The following is a 21,278-nucleotide window of genomic DNA, read 5'->3' as shown; positions in this document are numbered from 1 at the left end:
AGGAGAATATTTTTTTAAGCATGAAGGTAATATGACCCGTATATAGATAAGAGAAATTTCTATAAACAAATCTCTTTGTCACTTCGTTTATTTTTCATGAGTATAAAAAAATTACTTCTACATAATATATTAAAAAAAATAAAGCGATGTAAAGTGTCCATTTTTAAATTAGTACATGCATTGTGTAATGACTGTCTTTGTTTAGGTAAGTAATATTTAATTTGAACTGATCCATTTACATATCGGCTATTTACAAATCTTGAGCATGAATAAACTAATTTTGTCAATTGTATACTTTCGCTGTCGCTTATCCCTCGCGCCACAGCAAAGCAAAGACTGGGCGTAGACGCATGCGCACACAATGCCATCAGATTGTGATCAAATCATAGCCGCAATGTTTGGGGGTGGCTTCTGCTTCTTGCGGAGTAGGTGTTTGTTTTAATTTAAAGTCCCTTGTACAGATCATTTAAATTTTAAAGAGTACCCACTGATCTACTTATAGTACAAACGTTTACTTACAAAACTTAAGTATGTACATGTACAAATACCTTTTTTTATTGATCATATTTTGCTGAAAACTTGTCCTGGAACATTTGACTGCTACATTTATAAAGCGAGCTAAAAATAGTACATTATAATTTAATTAAAAAAGTCTATCGAAGTTCTTACAAGTTCTTAATGAATACAAAGTTTCTCGTCTAGAATGTTACACGCGTTTTAATTTACTAACTTCCTAACATACCTTAATTTGCTAAGTTTTTAATTAATTAAATAAGGTTTAAGACAAATATTAATTACTGTGAATAAGGCGACTGTGCTATAACGGTAGTTCATGCAAATTGTATGCGAAAGTTAACATGCGTGAAATATATTAACATAATAAATATTATTATTTATTAATATACAATTATACGGGTCTGGTGTTTTGTTATTCGCGGAGATATTTGCCAAAACGGCAATCGGTTGTGTGCTTTATGAATAATGTAATTAAAATGCAAATTTGCAAAGCAATAAATTAGATTAGATTTAAAATGTGGATATTCTTGTTTTAGTATAAGGCATAATTTTAATGTATAATTAATAGAAGTGGCCTAGACCGTGGGACAGATGTGCTAAAATAAGTGGCTCTTAACTGTTAACTGATTAGAATATAAAAAGCGTATTAAAATCTCTATGTTTGGCTATCTCCATTCTCCACCTACGTTACATAACGGAGACATGACCGTTTCAAGCTTAGCTTTTAGCATCCATAATTTCTAAAATATGGATACGAGCGTTTAATAAACATTTTCAAAAGATATCGAAGTTTAGTATCTACCTATTACCTATTAACACGTCCATATACACATGATATATTTCCCTATTTATACTAATTAGTGGAATTCCCTACTATACTAGTGGCCTTGGTAGCTCATGAATTCATCCGTAAGATACCTAGGTACTATAATAAACCTTGCCAGCAAAACATTTCAAAAATGTCTTCTGAGGAAACCAGATCGCAACTCAAATATTTGACATCAAATTACTCTATATAATATTAATGTCCTCGCAGTACCAATATAAAGCACTAGTAATAAAAAAATATCACCACATCCCACGCGCGTTGGCTCAAACTCGCGAAAGGTGAACCGGTGCGCGTCCCTTCCTTGAGGCAGGTCGGCTCACATTCCACGATCGTGGTAGTGCATCCAAAATGATACGATTGCTTCACTAATGAAATAGTCTACTAAAATCTATCTACTAAAAGTGCCTTCAAAAAAAAGCGGTTTCAGCATTTAACATTGCTACTCTGCTCTTTTTTGTCGTAGCGTGATGTTATTAAGCGTGTAATCTTTCTCGAAGAATGGACTATCCAACATAGAAAGATTTGTTCAATTCGAACCAATAGTTCTGGAGATTAGCGCTTTAAAAAAAACTGTTCAGCTCAATAGTCTTGTACATAGTAGGTAGGTATAGACAAAAATATTGCTCCGAGCTCGTTAAAGGTGAACCGGCGCTCGTCCCTTCCTTGAGGCAGGTCGGCTCGCATTCCACAACCGTGTTATTGCACCCGAATGTTACGTATATACGATAAACTGTAATAATCTTATAGCTATCTGTCTATTTATCTATTTGTATGTCTATTTAGCTGTCTGTGTATCTGTAATCCATACTAATATTATAAATGCGAAAGTAACTCTGTCTGTCTGTCAGTTACTCAATCACGCCTAAACTACTGAACAAATTTTCATGAAATTTGGTATGGAGATATTTTGATACCCGAAAAAGGACATAGGCTACTTTTTATCCCGGGAAAATGACGCAATCCGGGAAATCCCACGGGAACCGGAACTATGCGGGTTTTTCTTTAACTGCGCAGGCGAAGCCGCGGGCGGAAACCTAGTAACTAATAATATTGATTCGGATAGATACTGGTGAATCAGTACTATTCCGTTTGCTAAAATTGTCCTGTTGTTGTTGCACGTATTGTGCAACAAACAAACATACATACTGTGACATTCGCATAATAATAATTAATAACACAATTTACGCAAGTTTGAGGTTATTACCTATTTCGGAAGCGACTTTAAGGGTCACAGTTCGACGGTTCACAGCTTAATTAAGCGAAGGTCGGTTACTCGGAACTTGAGAGAAATTAACCGATTGTACCTACCTGCTATAGTGCGTTTCATGGCTGTGTAATGCGTGTATAATTGCGAATTTGTATACAATACTTGTTGTATTTTTTTTTGGACGAAGTTACGACCGCGACTGTATTTACGATATTTATAAATTGCAGTCGTAGCTTTTATATGGTTTTTGTTTATAATAAAACAATTTGAACATGGATATAGCTTGAATTTTGAATAGTTTTAAACATATAATAATCGTAAACGAAAACCAAATCCATCAATATAATAAAACCCTGTAAAAGATTCATGGCATCTAATCAAAATTAAACATACCACTAAATACATCTTTACACTGGACAAACACAACCTCAAACCAAAATATGATTATATTCATAACCTTTCTGCGGAGGCGAGCTTTGAGATCCCAAAGGGGGGGCTCTTTGCCGTATCGCTACAGATATGAAGTGAACCTTTAGGCCATCCATTCGTAAGGAGTTGAAGGGCCCTTTTGATCATCAATGAAAGTTACCATCAAAACGAATAGAAATATCTTTCTAAAGATAAGAATCACCACCATAAAATAAAACAATTATGTAGTATGTACTTTTAAAATTGAAGTAATCAAATATTTGTTCGTTGTAATAATTGATACATATGCATCAAACCTGTTAGAGTAAAATTACTTTTCTCTTCACGTGTTTAGACTCAATCAATAGTGGAATAGGAAATCCGTTTAATTACATTTATAAATGCCTTGAACACTAACCGTTGACCTTATTATGTTCATTCAAAACGACCTTCCTTTTAAATCTTAATGAAAATAACTGAAGCCAAAGAAAAACAATGGACGCACGGAATATCAATTCTCTCATATTTCTTGTTTGTTATTATAGTATCGTTGCTTTTATAAAGAACAATGAGGGTAGTTTGAAGTTTTTCATATAATTTTTTGAGGTCAATGTTAATATTTTCCTAATTGTTATAGGCGGTCTTTAATCTAGTTGTGTAGAATTAAACACTAGCTAAAGATTTTTTTTTATTTGGTCCAAACTCCAAATATTAAATATTTCGTATACTTTAATTAATTATTATTCTAGTGTGTGATGTGAATCTTTTTATTAGGGTACTGTCATTGTTTTTGCTTATTCACACATTCTATATGAGTGTGGTTGAATTCGGCATGGAATATAGATGCCATTAGGCTACATAATGTACTAATATGATTGAGATATACCCAGCTAATATTGGTTCATTGTAATTAATAAATATAAATCCTTTTCGCAGAATACTCGACGTAAATAAATAATAAATATACAGTTGAAATGAAATATGATAGTCGTGGCTGTACCAACATAACTGCAATCAATTCTGAATTATTAGTATTTTTTTATGTATTGTAGATTATTTTAGTTCAAAGATAAATGCTAAAATCTATACCTACTTTTAATATTATAAAGCTGAAGAGTTTGTTTGTTTGAACGCGCTAATGTCAGGAACTAGTGGTCCGATTTGAAAAATTGTTTCGGTGTTAGATAGCCTATTTATCGAAGAAGGCAATAGGCTATATAATATCATCACGCTAAGACCAACAGCGGAGCAATGCGGGTACAACCGCGGGGCACAGCTAGTTATTCATAATCACTATAACTCATAAGCTATTTCCGAATAGTTTAAGAGCTCCATTTATAGATATGTGTCCTTGGATCTTATCTATGGATTATTATATTCAGTGGATTGTTATCAGATAATACTTTGAAAGGATAGTAATATAATATTATATATGGTGAGATTCTAGGTAATTAAGTCCCTTGGGTATTAAATTGATGGAAATAGAATAGATTTAGATAACAGTTTGGTTTTTGTATAAAATAATAGTCGGTTAATAAAAAGATAAACATCCCACTATTTTGATTGTTTATTTTATAATCTATGGTTTATATTTAAATCATTTACATAAAAGTATGTCAACCAAGTAAATAACTACATCGAATTTAATTTTAGTAAACTTTGTGCAATCGAATATAAAAAAAATAGGTTTATTATTTTACTACAAGTTTGAAATGCATATTTCAAATTCAAATACCGATATGATAACTACTTCCACTAAAAAGTATTTCTCGATGCACGCTCAAATTAAAAGGTTATTGACACTCCAATTAAAAATTACGAGCGCATCGATGATCTTCGATATAACGAAAACCTCCATTCGATAACAACGGCTTACGTGTGAGGCCTGCGTGAATCATTAGTCCATACAAGGTCGCAAGAACAAGTCAGTTTTTCAGCCAAAACCATACAAAGTGACACACCTACATAACAATAAGGTCGATTATCGCGTGTTAAGTTTACGTCAAGTTAGCTTTTTTTGGGATATGTGTAAAATTTGATGTCATTCCGATTTTGACTCGTTTCAGTTATGTTTCGATCGTGTAGACGTAGAGTGTAGTGTATAAAGAGTCGAGTGTGTAGTGTAGTGTTTATATATTTATAGAAAATTCGTGAAGAATCTCGGATTATATCTGCCGTCACGAGCTAAATATATCAACGCGGTTTGTCGAATTTGAAGTGGGTCTATTTGTGAGTCTTATTATACTGTGTCGGTAGCGATGCAGGCATTAGAACTGTTGCAAGAGCGTATATGATCAATGGCTGTCTAGTTTTCGTAAATATTTAAAACAGTTTGCGCGTTGGGAAAATTTTACATACGCGAATCACGCGGATATTGTTATTTTTTGCAATGGATATAGTTCTAGAATATTTGAAACGAGTAGGGTCATACATGTAGTTGTATGTTTTCTATTTTGGATTTCCTCTTTTGGAAAAGTATATTTTAGCTATACAAGTATACAGGTTGTTAGCTTAGGTATATTTTTTAAAAGTAAATAATTTTACTTACCGATAGGTACAGGTTTATCAATAAAAATGTAAAGGAAATCCTTTCTAGGTTCAATTAAATCTAGACGATTAAAATATTCAAAACTACTAAGACAATTTCAAATTTAAATGATTGATTACTTCGCTCGGACCTTATATGTTAAAAACATAGCACAATTTCAAGCTAAATTACCAACTACAGAGCAATATGTAGAAACGATTTATGATCAATTTCATAATAAACGCAAAAGCCTTTGCTATTTAAGTTGTCTGTAATAAATAATATGCCCATAATGGAATTTTAGTATTCTCTATATTGACTAGCATGTAGTATGATATGACTAGGAATATTCACACCTTAGCACTCTGAATTGAAAATACTTGACATTTATGCTTTGAATATAATGAGGTATTTGGATGATTGCTTATCGAGTAGTTTTGCATTCGTATGGCACTCAATTTTGATATATTGTAATTTCATTCTTGATATTCTTCTAAGGCTTTTTAGTTTTTATATACCATTATCTACTTAATACATAATATTATATTAAAGTACCTACCTAGTAGTGTTTTGTTTACAATAATTATAAAGACATTCCTACACGAAATAACAAATAAAACACCTTTCCTATTACTTACTTATTTAATACTGGCTTACCGCCCGCGGCTTCGCCCGCTTTGTCTAAAACCTATTAAATTATACACTAAAAGCTTCCTCTTGAATCACTCTATCTATTAAAAAAAACCGCATCAAAATCCGTTGCGTAGTTTTAAAGATTTAAGCATACAAAGGGACATAGGGACAGAGAAAGCGACTTTGTTTTATACTATGTAGTGATTTTACATAATATATGTAGGTACTTCTCTCCATACGACCTACCACGTCAATCACGCACGAAATCGATATCGTTTAGATTACCCGTGAATCGATTAATTGTTTTAAATCGATTTTTCCAAATTAAAATGCAATTACGTGCCCTCAGGCGACAGTTCTCACTCAGTGAGTATCAAAGGCCGACTGACCGGTTCCTTGATCACAGCCGTAACGTAACTTGTTCGGTTGTTATATAAGTAAATATAATGTTATTGTACTAGATTTTATATTTTATTAATATTGTAGTGGCAAGATTTGTATTTATCCATGTTACCGGAAAAATTCCTTGATTTCATACATTTCCGGTAACATCCATACAAACATACAATAAAAACATTACAATACACTTTATTTGAAAGAAAGAAAGAATTGGATATACTTAACACACATATACTATAAAAACAGAGAAGAAAACAAAATGGAAAGAAACATTTACGATTTAGCGATCTCTCCCAGTCAACATGTGGATGGGATTGTTTTAGAAATTAACATAGGTAGTTAGTTACTATGCTTTTCCTTCTAATTCCTACTATAATATTATAAATGCGAAAGTTTGTGAGGATGTGTGTGTGTTTGTTACTCTTTCACGCAAATACTACTGAACCGATTACAATGAAATTAAGCACACATATAAAGGGCCACTTGGATTAACACATAGGATAGGTTTTATCCCGGCATTGTAGTTTCTAAATATGTATCACGAAATATCTTTTATGTTTGATGTTGCATCACGTGTTAAATTTATCGACATTCGTTCCACACTTTTAGTACAAAATCATCCATTATAATAAAAGAAGAAAATATTAACGAATTGTATATTTTTCGAACCTCATTCATTTCAGAAACGATAAGATTTAAAAGCATTGTGAGAGATCTATATTTAGATTCAATTTTCGCAATCTTATTTTGTGAAAACTTTCAACATAATAGCCAGTTTGGAACAACAACAATGTGATATAAATTGCGCGTTGCTATTAAAAGTATTATATCTATAGACCTATATATTTAAAAGATATTTATAGGCACGTAGTTAATCAAAACAACGTATGTGTGTGTTTGTGCCTCTGTTGGCGTTTGCTACTATTAAGTACTACCAGTGCTCCGCGGTTTTACCCGCAGTGCTCCGCTCCTGGTCTTAGCGAGATGATAATATTATATAGCCTAACCTTCCTCGATAAATGGGCTATCTAACACCGAAAGAATTTTTAAAATCGGACCAATAGTTACCGAGATTAGCGCGTTCAAACAAACTCTTCAGATTTATAATAATTAGTATAGATTCTGTACCTCTGTTTAGAGTTGTTTTCAAGATTCCGCAATGATTCATAACTCACTGTTAATTAATACTGTCTGTGTGTGCAGATAATATTTTCTAAAGATAAGATTTATTAGGTCTACAGACAACGCTAATAGATATATTTTAATTATTTATATCGCTTTGATTATCTCGTTAAATGTATTGTCTCGTCTGTATTGCCTTTTGATTTAAAAGTTCTTAGATCAATAAAAGTAAAAGGGTTTGCGAAAAATATTATAATTACCTTTCTACAAATGAACTTGTAACTTCAACAAGGCAGCTAGATTATTATATTATAGAGGACTTAATTGTAAAATAAATCCGAGATTCTTCACGCATTAAGAGCATTTTGATTAGTGATAAACTTGTGATAAATGGCGAAGATAAGAAACAAACGACGCGGGAGACGATGCAAGGGCAAATTTCGGCACATGCTGCACTATATGGGGTGAGTTTACGTTGCTGTGATAGACCGAAAAACTTTTTTCAGAATCATATGTGTTTATAACACATTGTGTAACTCGTTGTTATCGGTAATTTATTGAATATCGTAAAACCTGTGATTAAATAAAATTGTTTAAAAGGTCGCGATTTGAAATGATTAATTGTCTTCTTATATATTTGGCTATTTAGTAAAATGTTTTTACCCTAGAGCAAGATAAATAACATTAACACACAGTGAAAATTCACTGATTTAATTCTTATTGAAAAGAAGATTGAAATTTAACATTATACCAAGGCGATACTCGATTTCATTTTAACATTGTTTAGCATTAGGCATAGGTTTTATGGTCAATTAAACTAATCCAATGCAGTTAGAGATGCAGCAAAGTCAGTGTATAAAGAAATGACCCGTAACCTCAACGATGCATTAACAAATGACCATGGGACAATGTAATGCTATCGATGTCTTCCTTACATCGCTCCATTGAAGCGGACACATCCTAGCTATGTGTATGTGTGTGTTAGTTGCATGTACGTAGGTGTAGGTAGCTTAGTAGGTAGGTACTTGGTATGGATAGAGGTCCCAGGTTCGAGTAGTTGGCTTTTTTTTTTGCAGTTTCAAAATTAAAGCGAAATTCGAAGCTGCATTATATGTTGCAACACAAAAATAAATACTATCAAATATACATAATGCTTATTATTATTATAAGTTCTAATTAGGTAATTTGGGTAGGTACAGTAGCCACCGAGGCTGATATTCGGTCGACAGTCTAACTTATACTATTGAGAAATCTCCATTTCAATTTGCAATACGAAAACATCGATATCATAGTTAAAAGTAGCACACGCTTAATTAGAATAGGATGACCCATCGCATATTAATATCACGATATATCCTATGAATGAAGTAATTTTCTATCGAAGTCTGCACAATACTAGTTTCTCATATAGTCTCTATTTCTGTATGACATAATAACTAATAACTTGTCGGTTGTGTAATCATCACTCAAGTGAAGTGCTCTCATTACAATATGTTAATATGCACTTTTTATATGTTTACATTGATTTAAGTATGAGTGAATTGTGTTAACCTACTCTAAGTTAAACGTTCTTGAATGTTTTGAGTTGTTTAAAGTAATGTTAATATGTTTGTAATTCAATTGGTCAAATAAAGAATTGAATAAAGTTTCAAAACACACCGACAATTATGTTGATGATGCTATTTTTTGTCAATGTATTATGCGTGGCGCTAATGTATTCTAGAATCTAGAATCTAGATGAATAGGAATCGTTAAGAAATAGTTAAAAATTAATATATTTGACTGGTCTATATTGGACTGATCATTATGATTACACATAAACACAATACAGGTAAATTAGCTTGGAGAAATTTTTGCATATGTAGTGGTGTGTATATTACTCAGATCTTAGAGCGCGTTTCCACTATATCGTTCTGGCCTATACAAAAATGCATTACTATTTAATTTTATACTTATTCCTAGCAAAACTTTTGTTTTCAATAAAAACAAGTTTTTATTTGAAAGAAAATGGTTTTGACTTTATAAAAAAAATATATCATTCAATTTCACGTCCTTGAGCAAACGACTAGGCGACTACCGTGAAACAATAAAATATCGTGTCCATAATAATTTGTTTCATAATTAATATTTGACCATAATAATTAATAATTACGAAACAAAACAAATAAATAAATCGTCACTTGATAGTGGAAAGTGGAAACACGCACAAAACCAGAATAAACCAGTTTACGCTGTCCGCAGGTGCCAAATGCAGTTGTTTGGTACCGTTAGAACATAAAGCACACATTTCATTCAAAAATTATAATTATTATGTACGTAGTTTAATTGATAAATGTATTTGTTGATTGTTGTTATTATTGTTATAATATTTGTTGAAGTGTTTAATTTGTGTGTAAGTGTTGTAACTTTATATTGTTAATTCAAAATGGCTCCAGTGTTAAAACATGGTCGAGGCAAGCCTTTGACTTCTCAAACTAAAGAATTAAACTTTAAATGTCGTTTCTTTTTAAGGTTAGTAAATTTTTCATTTTAGTAACATTGTCATTTTGTAAAAGTTATACGTATGTTAAATTTGCAAATATTAAATTAAAGTCTCATCTTTTTCAGAGGAGAAACACATATAGTTTAATTTAGTTTAATTTAAAATCCCATATATATATATATAATATATGTACATATATAAAATAAAAACTAAAAATAAAATGTTGTTTTATTTTATTTGCTGACCATACACTACTACAAACGCAAAAATTTCTCCAAGCTAATTTACCTGTAATAAAAATGAACCTATATATTACGTTTATTTCGTACGACCATTTGCAAACGTTTGCGTTTTTATTGCTAGCACCATTTCAACTTAACATTAATATTCGCGTATACTAAAGTAAGATAATCTTAATAAGTATTCATTCGTAAAATTTACACTCCGTAATATATACGCTATCCTAAATAACCTATTCATGAAACTTTATTATTCATAGTATGTTAGTAAAATTAATTTCTTAAACGCTTTTGTCTCGACGCGCGGAACGGCCGTTTCTTTTGTTAACTATTTAGAATTTACAGCTCATATAATATTTGCGTCATTATGGAATATGGAACAATACTAACACTTATTATTATAATAATACGAATATATTGTTTAGTATGTGCATGTCGCAGTGCAGTATGAAGAGATGTTAGTCTCATATACAGAGTGTATATTAAGGTGATTTAAAATATTTTTATCTATTAAAAATATGATATCAGATGTGGGTTGTGTAAATAAATGGTGGACGACTGATAGGTTTATTTGTTTCGAATTGGATATAGGATTGCCAGGTTTTGCGTCGATAGAACCTAATGGAGGTTTTTTAGGGATTTACGTAAGGAACGCTATTTTGAACGTTGATTCTAAGTAATAAATATTAAATAGTTGTATTTCATACTTTACTGTAAACAATCAAACAATTACATAAAGACTTCATTCATATAAAAACCTACTACGATCAATATCCGAAAACAAAATTATCATCTTCTCTCACAGTTGATATTTCACCTTATCAAAGTATTGACACGCATTGCACAAGGAGGTACATAAAGTGTAAACGTAATTCCAAACAATGGAGCGGAATTAGTTGAAAATGAAACATTATGTGTGTATGTATAAGAATTGACAGCAAACGGCTGGACACCTCGTATCGGCCGAGTGAAAGGCGCTAGGTAATCACTATTTGTAAATCTTGCTAACCTGTAAATAGGGTTGGCGATGATTACTTGTTAAATATAGTAAAAACTAAAATGAGAGGATTTTTTATTATATTTTGTAATCAAATAACCTAACTAACCGACTAACTGTCAAGAAATATGAAACTAACTAAGGCCAGTTTACATGAGATACTGTTCATTGTTTTGATAAGTACTCTATTAGATAAACAAATTTGTTATGCATCTGCCCCAAATTGATACCATATGAAGATATGAGGAGGGTGTTTATTTGTATACGGATATTTGGATAAAAATACTTACATACTTATGTTATCTTACCACATTATTTCCTGCCGATCTCAACGTGTTTCACTTATTTTCGTGTGTCAACAAATTCATTTATAAATACAATTTTTAAATCACTGAAAACTTTCTCATACCAGCCCTAGTAAATGTTTAACAATCGAATGTTTAAACGGACGTGACCACGCATGATGCATAACAGTATCATTGATGTAACTCGGTTTCCGGACGAACGGCGAATATGCGTGCGTCTCAATAATTATGATATAATGAATATAATCACGGTTATTTATTGTAAGCGGAATTTATATATATATTTTTATTGTTAGTCAATGAGCGATGAATTACAGCTAACTCTTATGTGTTACAGCCGAGTAATAAATGGTTATAATTGTTTGTGTTTTTCTTGCAAAACTGTGTAACTCATATGTCACATGCATCATGTGATAAAGACTGGTGTTCTTTAGGAATCATGTAACTTGAATAGGTATGTCAGCAATGGGTAATGAGTAAAGATTCCAATCTATTATATTGAAGGCGCAATCTTTCGTATTCTATGTTAAACATTCAACATGACCATATAACATACCTAGCATACCTACATATATTACATACGTAGGTACATATATCGTAGGTTATAATAATATGTTCATGTTGAAACATAGAATCAACGATCTAACATTTAAATTGTGTTCATTGTTGCAGAGGGGCGGTGTGTGAGTGTCGCACCGCCATGTCGCACCACAGCGACGAGCAGGCGCTGCTCACGGTCACCTCCGACTCGTTCTGGGAGCCGGGCAACTACAAGCGCACCACCAAGCGCGTGGACGACGGACACCGGCTGTGCGGCGAGCTGCAGGCGCTCGTGCAGGAGCGAGCCGACATCGAGAAGACGTACGCGAAGAGCCTGCGAGGATGGGCCAAGAAGTGGAACGACCTGATTGAGAAAGGTATAGTGCAAGTACAAGGCATTTATCTACTGCGTAAAGCAAAAGTACTGAAGGATTCACGAGATAGATCGGGAACTTGCGCGCGTCAAAACGTGACGTCAGAAATCAGAATGCACGCTAAGTACGCGTTCTATAGGACAAAACTGAGATAGGTACTAATTGAAAATGTAACAACCACATTCCCATCTTTTTAAAAAAGTAAGCAAATAATAAACGCACTTCGTACAATATAAACTAAAAAATACCTGCCACTGAAATTAAATCTTGAGGTGTGCAACGCAATTGGTTAGTTAGAGACCACGTATAAATAAGTGTATGTCGTAACTCGTATTTAATTACATTATAAACGTAAATAACAGTACTGTCTCATTAAAAAACCGATAAATCCATACTGTTCGAAAGTAGTGAAAGGGGTTTTTATTCACAGCTGCTTGCGTTATTGTTAATACAAATCTCGTTATTACGAGACTATCGAGACGAGTCAATAGCGTATGAATTAACAGGAAACACATTGATAATGTGAATTGATAAATCGTTGATGTATAAGCGGTTGTTCATATGATCTGGTTGATTTGAGATTGAGGTTTGGGAATGTAAAGCAATATGAATAAGACGACAATAACAATAACAAAGGTTATGCATCTTGAAAACTTCCAGAGCTAAAAAGTACGAAAGTATTGCTTCAGCATTTATCCTGACGTAAGAGCGATATAATTTGCAATAATCAAAAACTAATTTAGATGTGCTTTCGAACCCATAAAATATATTTCATCTGTTGCACATCCTACAGGCTACACTATCACAACCATTCAAACAAAGTTGCAAAAAAAAAAAAATTCATGTGACGTACAAATTTTGCCGCGTCAGCTAGCACCATGCATCACAATCAGTCAGGTTAAACAAAATACTTGGCAAGGTATACATAATAGCTGCGCCCCACGGTTTCACCCGCGTGGCTCCGCTCCTGTTGGTCTGAGCGTGATGATATAGCCTGTAATCTCTGAAAGAATTTTTCAAATCGGACCTGAAATTGGCGCGTTCAAACAAACACATTCTTCAGCCTTATAATATTAGTATAGATTGGAAGCGAACATGCAGTTTATCAAAACAACGGTTATATGTCTGCTGATGTTATGTAACAGCTGTAGTATAGTAGTTGTTATAGGTAGGTGCTCGTCCCGCCCTTTGCAAAGGTCACGGTCGAATTTGGTTCGGTTCTGTGGATATTTGATAGCTGTAGGTATGTATTGTGCAGGTTGGTTTTGATTGTATTTCTTTGATTTAAGGAGTTCTATGTTGCTAATTGCTATATTATGTCCCGGGAAAGATTTGAAAATAAGTTTATGAAGAATAAAAATTAGAGAATAATATTAGTATACATTTGCAAGAAATTGAAAAACTGTGCCATCTCATTCTATCAGCCTATGTATCTCCAAAACCTAAATAAAGAGACATCGCGAACCACAATCACATAAAACTTCATAAAAGAGTTACTGAGTTAATATACTTTTATCACAGAATTTTCTGTCGTACGCAATATGATGTGGAAGATCTTATCGTGTTATTTTGAGGCCTCATTCAGATAACGAGAAAAGCCGTGTGACATTATCTCACTCGTATCTTGAAGTATTCGTCAATAGTACCTAGGTATAATGTGTTTTATTTATTTAAAGTGTACTAAATCTGAAAAGTTATAATATACTGAATGTTAAAATTTGCAATATAAAATACATATAACTAAATAGTTTACGTACCCTATGTGTGTGATGATCCAAATTTATGTAAACTCAATTTATAATGCAAAAACAATTTGCCTGATATAGGTACATACTTTTTCTTAGATTTTATCCGCCCTGCACAACATACTACCTAAATACATACCTTTACTTTAGAATTAATTTATGAATAAAATTCATAATCAAATCAAAAAAATCATAACATAATACATAATCTATAAATTTATAAACATAATACATCTTTATTCAATCGCATGTTCTTAGAAATTACGTCATGTATCTTCAGTCCTAGGTATCACGTTTTCATCAAAGAAAATTCAACACGTACAGACGTAATTTATATTCAATCAAATGGTAATTCACTGTATGCATCGCATATTGCATTGTTTCATAGTATGCATAGTATGTACATACATCATGCTTTTTGCAATACATTGGATACCTACATGCATTTTGATCAACTGAATAATACCCACTTTCTTTAACATTTGTATAATGAATGAATAAATTGAGCTGCTGAGATGCTTTACATAATCAATTTTAACACTTCAAATCTCTACGCTGTGCCCCGCGGTTTTACCCGCAATGCTTCGCTCCTATTTGTCTTAGCATAATGATATATAACCTATAGCCTTCCTTGATAAATTTGCTATCTAACACGGAAAGAATTTTTCAAATCGGACCAGTAGTTCCTGAGATAAGCGCATTCAAACAAACAAACAAACTCTTCAGCTGTATAATATAGTAGTACCTATAGAAGATATTATACCCATAAACTTAGCCCATAAATAACAGAAAGTAAGCGTATTTTAATTATTATCTTATTGCAACATTAAAGATAGATTACAAATTATCTATAACAATAGAACGAACCTTGACACATAATAACTAATTATTAATTAACAGCACAAAGACTTCGAATTAAAACATAATTATTTAATTAATACGAATTTTCCATGCTATTATCTAAAGATATAATATTTCAAATTGATTATTCCTCGATTGTAAGTAAGTGTAATGTATTGTAATTGTATTGTATTGTAAGTATTGTAAGTGCTTTCGAGATAATCCTATATCTACTATCCTATCCTTCCTACTAATATTATAAATGCGAAAGTTTGTGAGGATGGATGTATGTGTAATGTGTATGTATGTTTGTTACCCGTCCACGCAAATACTACTGAACCGATTACAATGAAATTTAGCACACATATAAAAGGTAACTTGGATTAACACATAGGATAGGTTTTATCCCGGAAATTCAACGGGAACGGGAACTATGCGGGTTTTCTTTAAAAACGCGGGCGGAAAACTAGTATAATCTAAGTTGTAACTTATGTTATTATCGCGTTAAACTTAATTGTTACTTTACGGTAGTGGATGCACTGATCTGCGATGCGATCTTATCCAAGCGTCGGATTTAATTACTAGACTCGCAGGTGTTTAACTGTATGCGTTTTATTAGTATTTCTTGGATATGTATTGTTATGTTCAAAGATATCTATGGTTTATTTATTTATTCATCAGTAATTCTTTAGTGTACAAACTTAATAAAGTAGTATTTTGAAAATGGAGTAGTGTTACGAAAAGAGCATAATTTGCTCAAGATGCCTAATTACTAAACAGTAATCTCTACCAGGCAACTTGGATATTCTCGTTCATAATTTAATCAATCCGACATTGTGTTTCTTTTTTTATTATAAATGACTGAACGAATTTTGGTATATTTTAGGATAGGGATGAGTAAAACCTTTAAAAGGACATTGGATTATTTGAGTCGGGAAAATCTATTAATTTTTTTTTTATTATTTATTTTTTTTATTATTGCAAGGAGTGGACTAAAATTGCTCACAATAGGAAAACGTGGATGAAGGGAAGAGAGGCCTTTGCCCAGCAGTGGGACAGACATGGCTGAATAATAATAATAAAATAAAATAATTATTTTACTAGAAAATTATTGTATTGGGAACAACTGTCGCGTGTCCGAATGTTCGTGCGATATTGTAATTGATATGATTGTTTACATGTTTTGTACAATTTTGCATACATTTAAATGTATTTAAGTCCATTTGTATTTATGTGGGTTATCTGATGGAGGTCGAACTATGAGTAATGTTATGCTATTTATTATATAGTGAAATATATATATAGGTATAAATTTAAAAGAATAGAAATAGATATATGAAATACTAGCGGTCCGCCCCGGCTTCGCCCGTGGTACATGTTTACGTTTTCTCTACATAAAAACCATCCTCGTACTTCAAGGAATATAATAAAAAAAGAATTATCGAAATCGGTTCAGCCGTTCTCGAGTTATGCGCTTACCAACACATTTTGCGATTCATTTTTATATATAAGAAGATATGTTTGCTCATATTCTTAGATTGAGCAAACATATATTTCATAATATTATATTTATAGATAAAGGGTTGTATGGTTTATTAAAGTAATTATTAATGTTAATTAAGAAAATAACTCTTAATGATATGTCTGTACGTACGTATGCTATAAAAAAATAGTGTATTATCTCTTGTATTAAATTAGAAAGTGGTATTACGCAGTTATTTAAGATATTTATAATTTTTAGTATTTATTACAATTTTAAGTAATCTCGATTACAAAATTATATTATGTACATAACCTTTTGCTTTCTCTTTACTATTGTATTGAATAAATCACCTCGTATAATATGTACGCAGTAGTATTTCTGAGAATGTTATCTTTATTTATGGATGGTTACTTCATGAAGTAAATTACGTGTTCGGTGTTAAACATAGCAAATTAGCTGTTTGCCGTTACTTTGCCTGCGATATATAGCGATCAATTTGTAGAGCCTATTGATAATAATTATGTAATTGCCGAGGTTCTGTGTTCTACATTGAAAACAATATGTTGTGATCTATATTGTACTCATGTGTATAGTCATAAAGTGTATATATGTATATATTGACAAAATATATATATGTAAGTATGTTAATCAAATACATCTAGGTTGTATAAAGCTTTGTTTAATTTGAGATTACATATTAGTATGCAATTTATAAACCTATACGAAAATATTAATGTTTAAATTTATCTTCACATTTTTCTCTAAATCTGATCTCTCTAATTCGGACGTGATTGCAACAGTCTTTTAAAGATTGTATTAAGTTTACTTAATATTCACGATCCTGTATTGTATAACACTCAAAGAAAAACTTAACGTAAACTGTACAAGTTGCGTCAAGTAAAAATAACGCTGACGGCTGCGCATTGGCGATTTATCGGTCTATTTGGTGTTATGAGGTTGTAATAAGAATAACAAATAGGTAATTGCGAAGCCACGATTCGCGAGCCTAGTTCAAAAATAAAATAATCGGCACATAGCTTTCGTGCAAAACTCGATCCATGTGCAAACACACCCCATCACTTTCATCCAGCGTTCTTTTTACGTGACGCGTACTATATACTGGGTTGTATAACGCTGATAAATATTTAACGAATTCTTGTTAGGAAGAAATTTATCGGCGAGGATAAGAATACTGATTGTATGAATTAATTTTCGAAGATAATTGAAAGTGAGACACGTCTCGTATACAAATTGGTGTAATGTGGATACTTAATGAAACACACGTAAATGTAAAGATGTTACGATGAAGTAATTGAATGCGTTATTTCCAGTTAAATTGGTTATTCGAAAGTAATCATTATAGAGTCCTGCAGTTTTACAGTAAGTACCTACAGTGGTGGACGTTTAATTAGAAACTCGTAACACGATGAAGTAGTCATCAAATTCATTTAACATTTATGTATTAACGTATTAGAGATTAAGTATTATTTCATATGTAATAGAACACCCGTTTATCTAGTTTTATAAGAAATTGCTTAATTTTAATCAAACGTTAGCTTAAATTAATAAAATTAAACAACTTTAAGTGAAGTCTGATTTCCGAGTATTTTCAGTCTGGACAACAAATTAGAAACAGCATGGTTCGAGTGTTCCAAAGTCAAAACCTGTTGAAATGCCGCCAATATTTTTTTCTTCTACAAATATTTGCACCGTTTTTTAAACATTCCATCTAAAAGTTTCTGAAAATTAATTTGCTTTGCAGTATAAATGGGTAAAAGTAAGATTTGTGACCCATCAACAAGAAAAATAATTTTAAGTTTACATTTTGACAAAAACTGGAGTTACAGGAAAATTGCAAATCATTTAGAGTGTTCGATAAAAAGATATTCAATGCTACAGTTTATTTAAAAGAGCATGGTACTTCTGATTAAGTGCCTAAAAAAGCTCGACCATGAAAAACCACTGCACGCGAGCATAGGCAAATAATTCTTTTTGCAAAGATGGATCCATTTCTAATTAAACGTCCACCACTGTATATTGTGTAGGTATATTGCCCATTTCGTATGCAATTAGGAATGGTGAACTATTTTTGAATTTTGCAATGTTTTAATATTTTCGTAGGTACCATTATTTTTAAACAACATTAGCGAAGTTTATTGTAAACATTTTAAAAGTTAAAAAAAATCTTATAGGTGCGTCAGGATTTCAATTTTGACGCAATAACAGATTTGCAGACTCACTATCCATAAATGCATATTTCGCTAAATTTTGCCAAAATAAGACTATATCAGTTCATTCTATTACATCACTAATTTTCATTGCATAATTCGATCCATATAAAAAAAATCGAAAGTCAAGGGTTGCGCGAACAGCCACAGCGCATTCTGCGCACGGGCAGCGAATTCGATTTTCGTTTAAAATTCCGTATCGGTATTGAAATGGAAAGTCGTTAGCGCACACACGTCCAATTGATTTGTGAACGAGACACGTCTGCTGTATGTGTTGGGCTACGTGTGTGATGTGTTTGAATGTTTGTTTTAAGGTAAATTGGTGTTTACATAATGTTTAGGTGTTTTAGTTATGTATAGGGTGGCTTACTTAAGTACCTACGTTATATTGTGATCGATTCACCTTTTCTTTCTGCTTCTGTATAATCGAGACTAGACTGGATATTAAACATTATTGAGCAATATTTTCCTCATGCTACTTGAAATAAATACAAAAATATTTCAAGTAATATTTGGCAAACTGCATAAAGGATAAGCGTATTTTTCCTTTCTTCTTTTCTCCATTTTGTGTCCATAAATCAATCATAAATTAACTTACAAAGTGCTCAGGCAAAATGTATCAAAGTAAATAGTTATGTCAATTCTTCTAATAATACTGTATATAATATTTTAAAAGCGAACTATAAACAGCTGAAATCAATATAAAAACGCAATATTTACAGGTCGAGCTGAGGTTAAGTTAACGATTACCTTGAGGGTCTAAAGTCGGATTAAATGTACAAATCTATGGAATTACGTACTTGCAAAATTTATATATTCGCTATTTATGATCGCTTGGTATGGAGAGATTTACGAGTCGCCTGCAGTAGCAGAATTAAGTTTGCGTTTTATATGTGGGTATTGTTAAATTCTCGAAATTGTAGAATGAGATTCTATTTATTTACTCGTAGTTGTTAATAGTGATATCAGAGAAGTTGTTCGTAGTATTAATATAGGTACTATGATTTCATCGTTGTTTCTATCGAATTGTTTAAAATATCGGCATGTGTGTTCATATGTCATTTACGAGTATCAAATTAATTAATATAATACAATTAAAGTGATATTAAAATGGATTTCATTATCTCGTAAAGAAAATGAATGACCTTTAAATAACGGTTAACTGACTTGCGTAATTAACTTGCTTCCGTTGTCTATACTATAATATTATAAAGAGGAAAGGTTTGTAATTATGTATGTATGTATGGTTTTCACGCATAAACTACTCGACCGATTTTGATGAAATTTGGCACAGACAATCTTTAGATCCTGAGAAAGAACATAGGCTACCTTTTATTGCGAAATATGTACCACGGGCAAAGCCGGGGCGGACCGCTAGTGAGTTATAAATTCGTTTACTGTCTTTTCTATATAAAGCATAGTTTTTAAAGCTTTATTTTATTAATGCGTTATTTTATTAAGCGTTATTTTATTAATGACATGCTTTTTAATCCATTCGTTTGTACGCTAGTGCGTTCTTTGGTGTTAGCCACATTAAAACTGTATATTTATAGTCATACTAGCTGTGCCCCGCGGTTTACCGGCGTGGCTCCGCTCCTGTTGGTTTTAGCGTGATGATATATTATAATTTATAGCCTTCCTCGATAAATGGTCTATCTAACACAGAAATAATTTTTCAAATCGGACCAGTAGTTCCTGAGATAAGCGCGTTCAAACAAACAAACTCTTCAGCTTTATAATATTATTGTAAATATTTTGTTAATAACATGTTTTTTTAATATACATAATATTTCTATGTATACTTGTGCGTTCTATGGCGTTACCAAACTGTATTTTATATTATAAAATTTAATATGAGTATTGAGTAGGTACTATAGCTGGAAAATACGTTTGTTTAACAGTTATATCAGTTTTTATACACATAATTTAAATTTAAACGACGAAATTAATAGTTTGACACCGTTATGATAATAAAAACGGTTTTTAATGGACGATTTAATTAGGTACTAGTTAAACTGTAGCTGCGCCATTTTAGTTAAATATTTAATAATTTGAAATTATATGAATTAAGTAGTAAGTACGTAGCAAGGCTTTCACATATAGGGAAATCAGACACAAAAAAAAATATCAACGCAGCAAGGAACTAACATTCCAAATTTCATATCGGTTTAGCAATGGATTAGCCTTCCTCGAGAAATGGGCTATCTAACACCGAACATTTTTTTCAAATCGGACCAGTTCCTGAGATTAGCGCGTTAAAACAAACTCAGCTTGATCAGTATAATAGAAGATATTAAGTATGGATATTAGATTTAATCGAGATTAAGCCTTAATAGTCATCATTATATAAATAGGGTTCATAATGTATCGTTACATCGGAATTGAAACATGACCAGAGGATAAA

The 21,278-nt window shown here is 32.0% G+C and overlaps 1 protein-coding gene across 1 annotated transcript in view; it reads left to right on the top strand.

Annotated features, from left to right (window-relative positions):
* Positions 1-21,278, top strand: part of LOC123701337 (protein kinase C and casein kinase substrate in neurons protein 1) — a 95,676-nt gene that overhangs the window by 26,035 nt on the left and 48,363 nt on the right. Inside the window, exon 3 of the mRNA XM_045648773.1 lies at positions 12,337-12,581. Coding sequence (XP_045504729.1) covers positions 12,365-12,581 — 217 coding nt within the window. The 5' untranslated portion in view covers positions 12,337-12,364. The remainder of the gene's footprint in view (positions 1-12,336; positions 12,582-21,278) is intronic.

Source organism: Colias croceus, chromosome 21 (genome assembly GCF_905220415.1).
Source record: "Colias croceus chromosome 21, ilColCroc2.1".
NCBI classification, from domain to species: domain Eukaryota; kingdom Metazoa; phylum Arthropoda; class Insecta; order Lepidoptera; family Pieridae; genus Colias; species Colias croceus.
The sequence above is the reverse complement of the archived record's forward strand: the minus strand, read 5'-3'. Positions and strand labels throughout refer to the sequence as shown.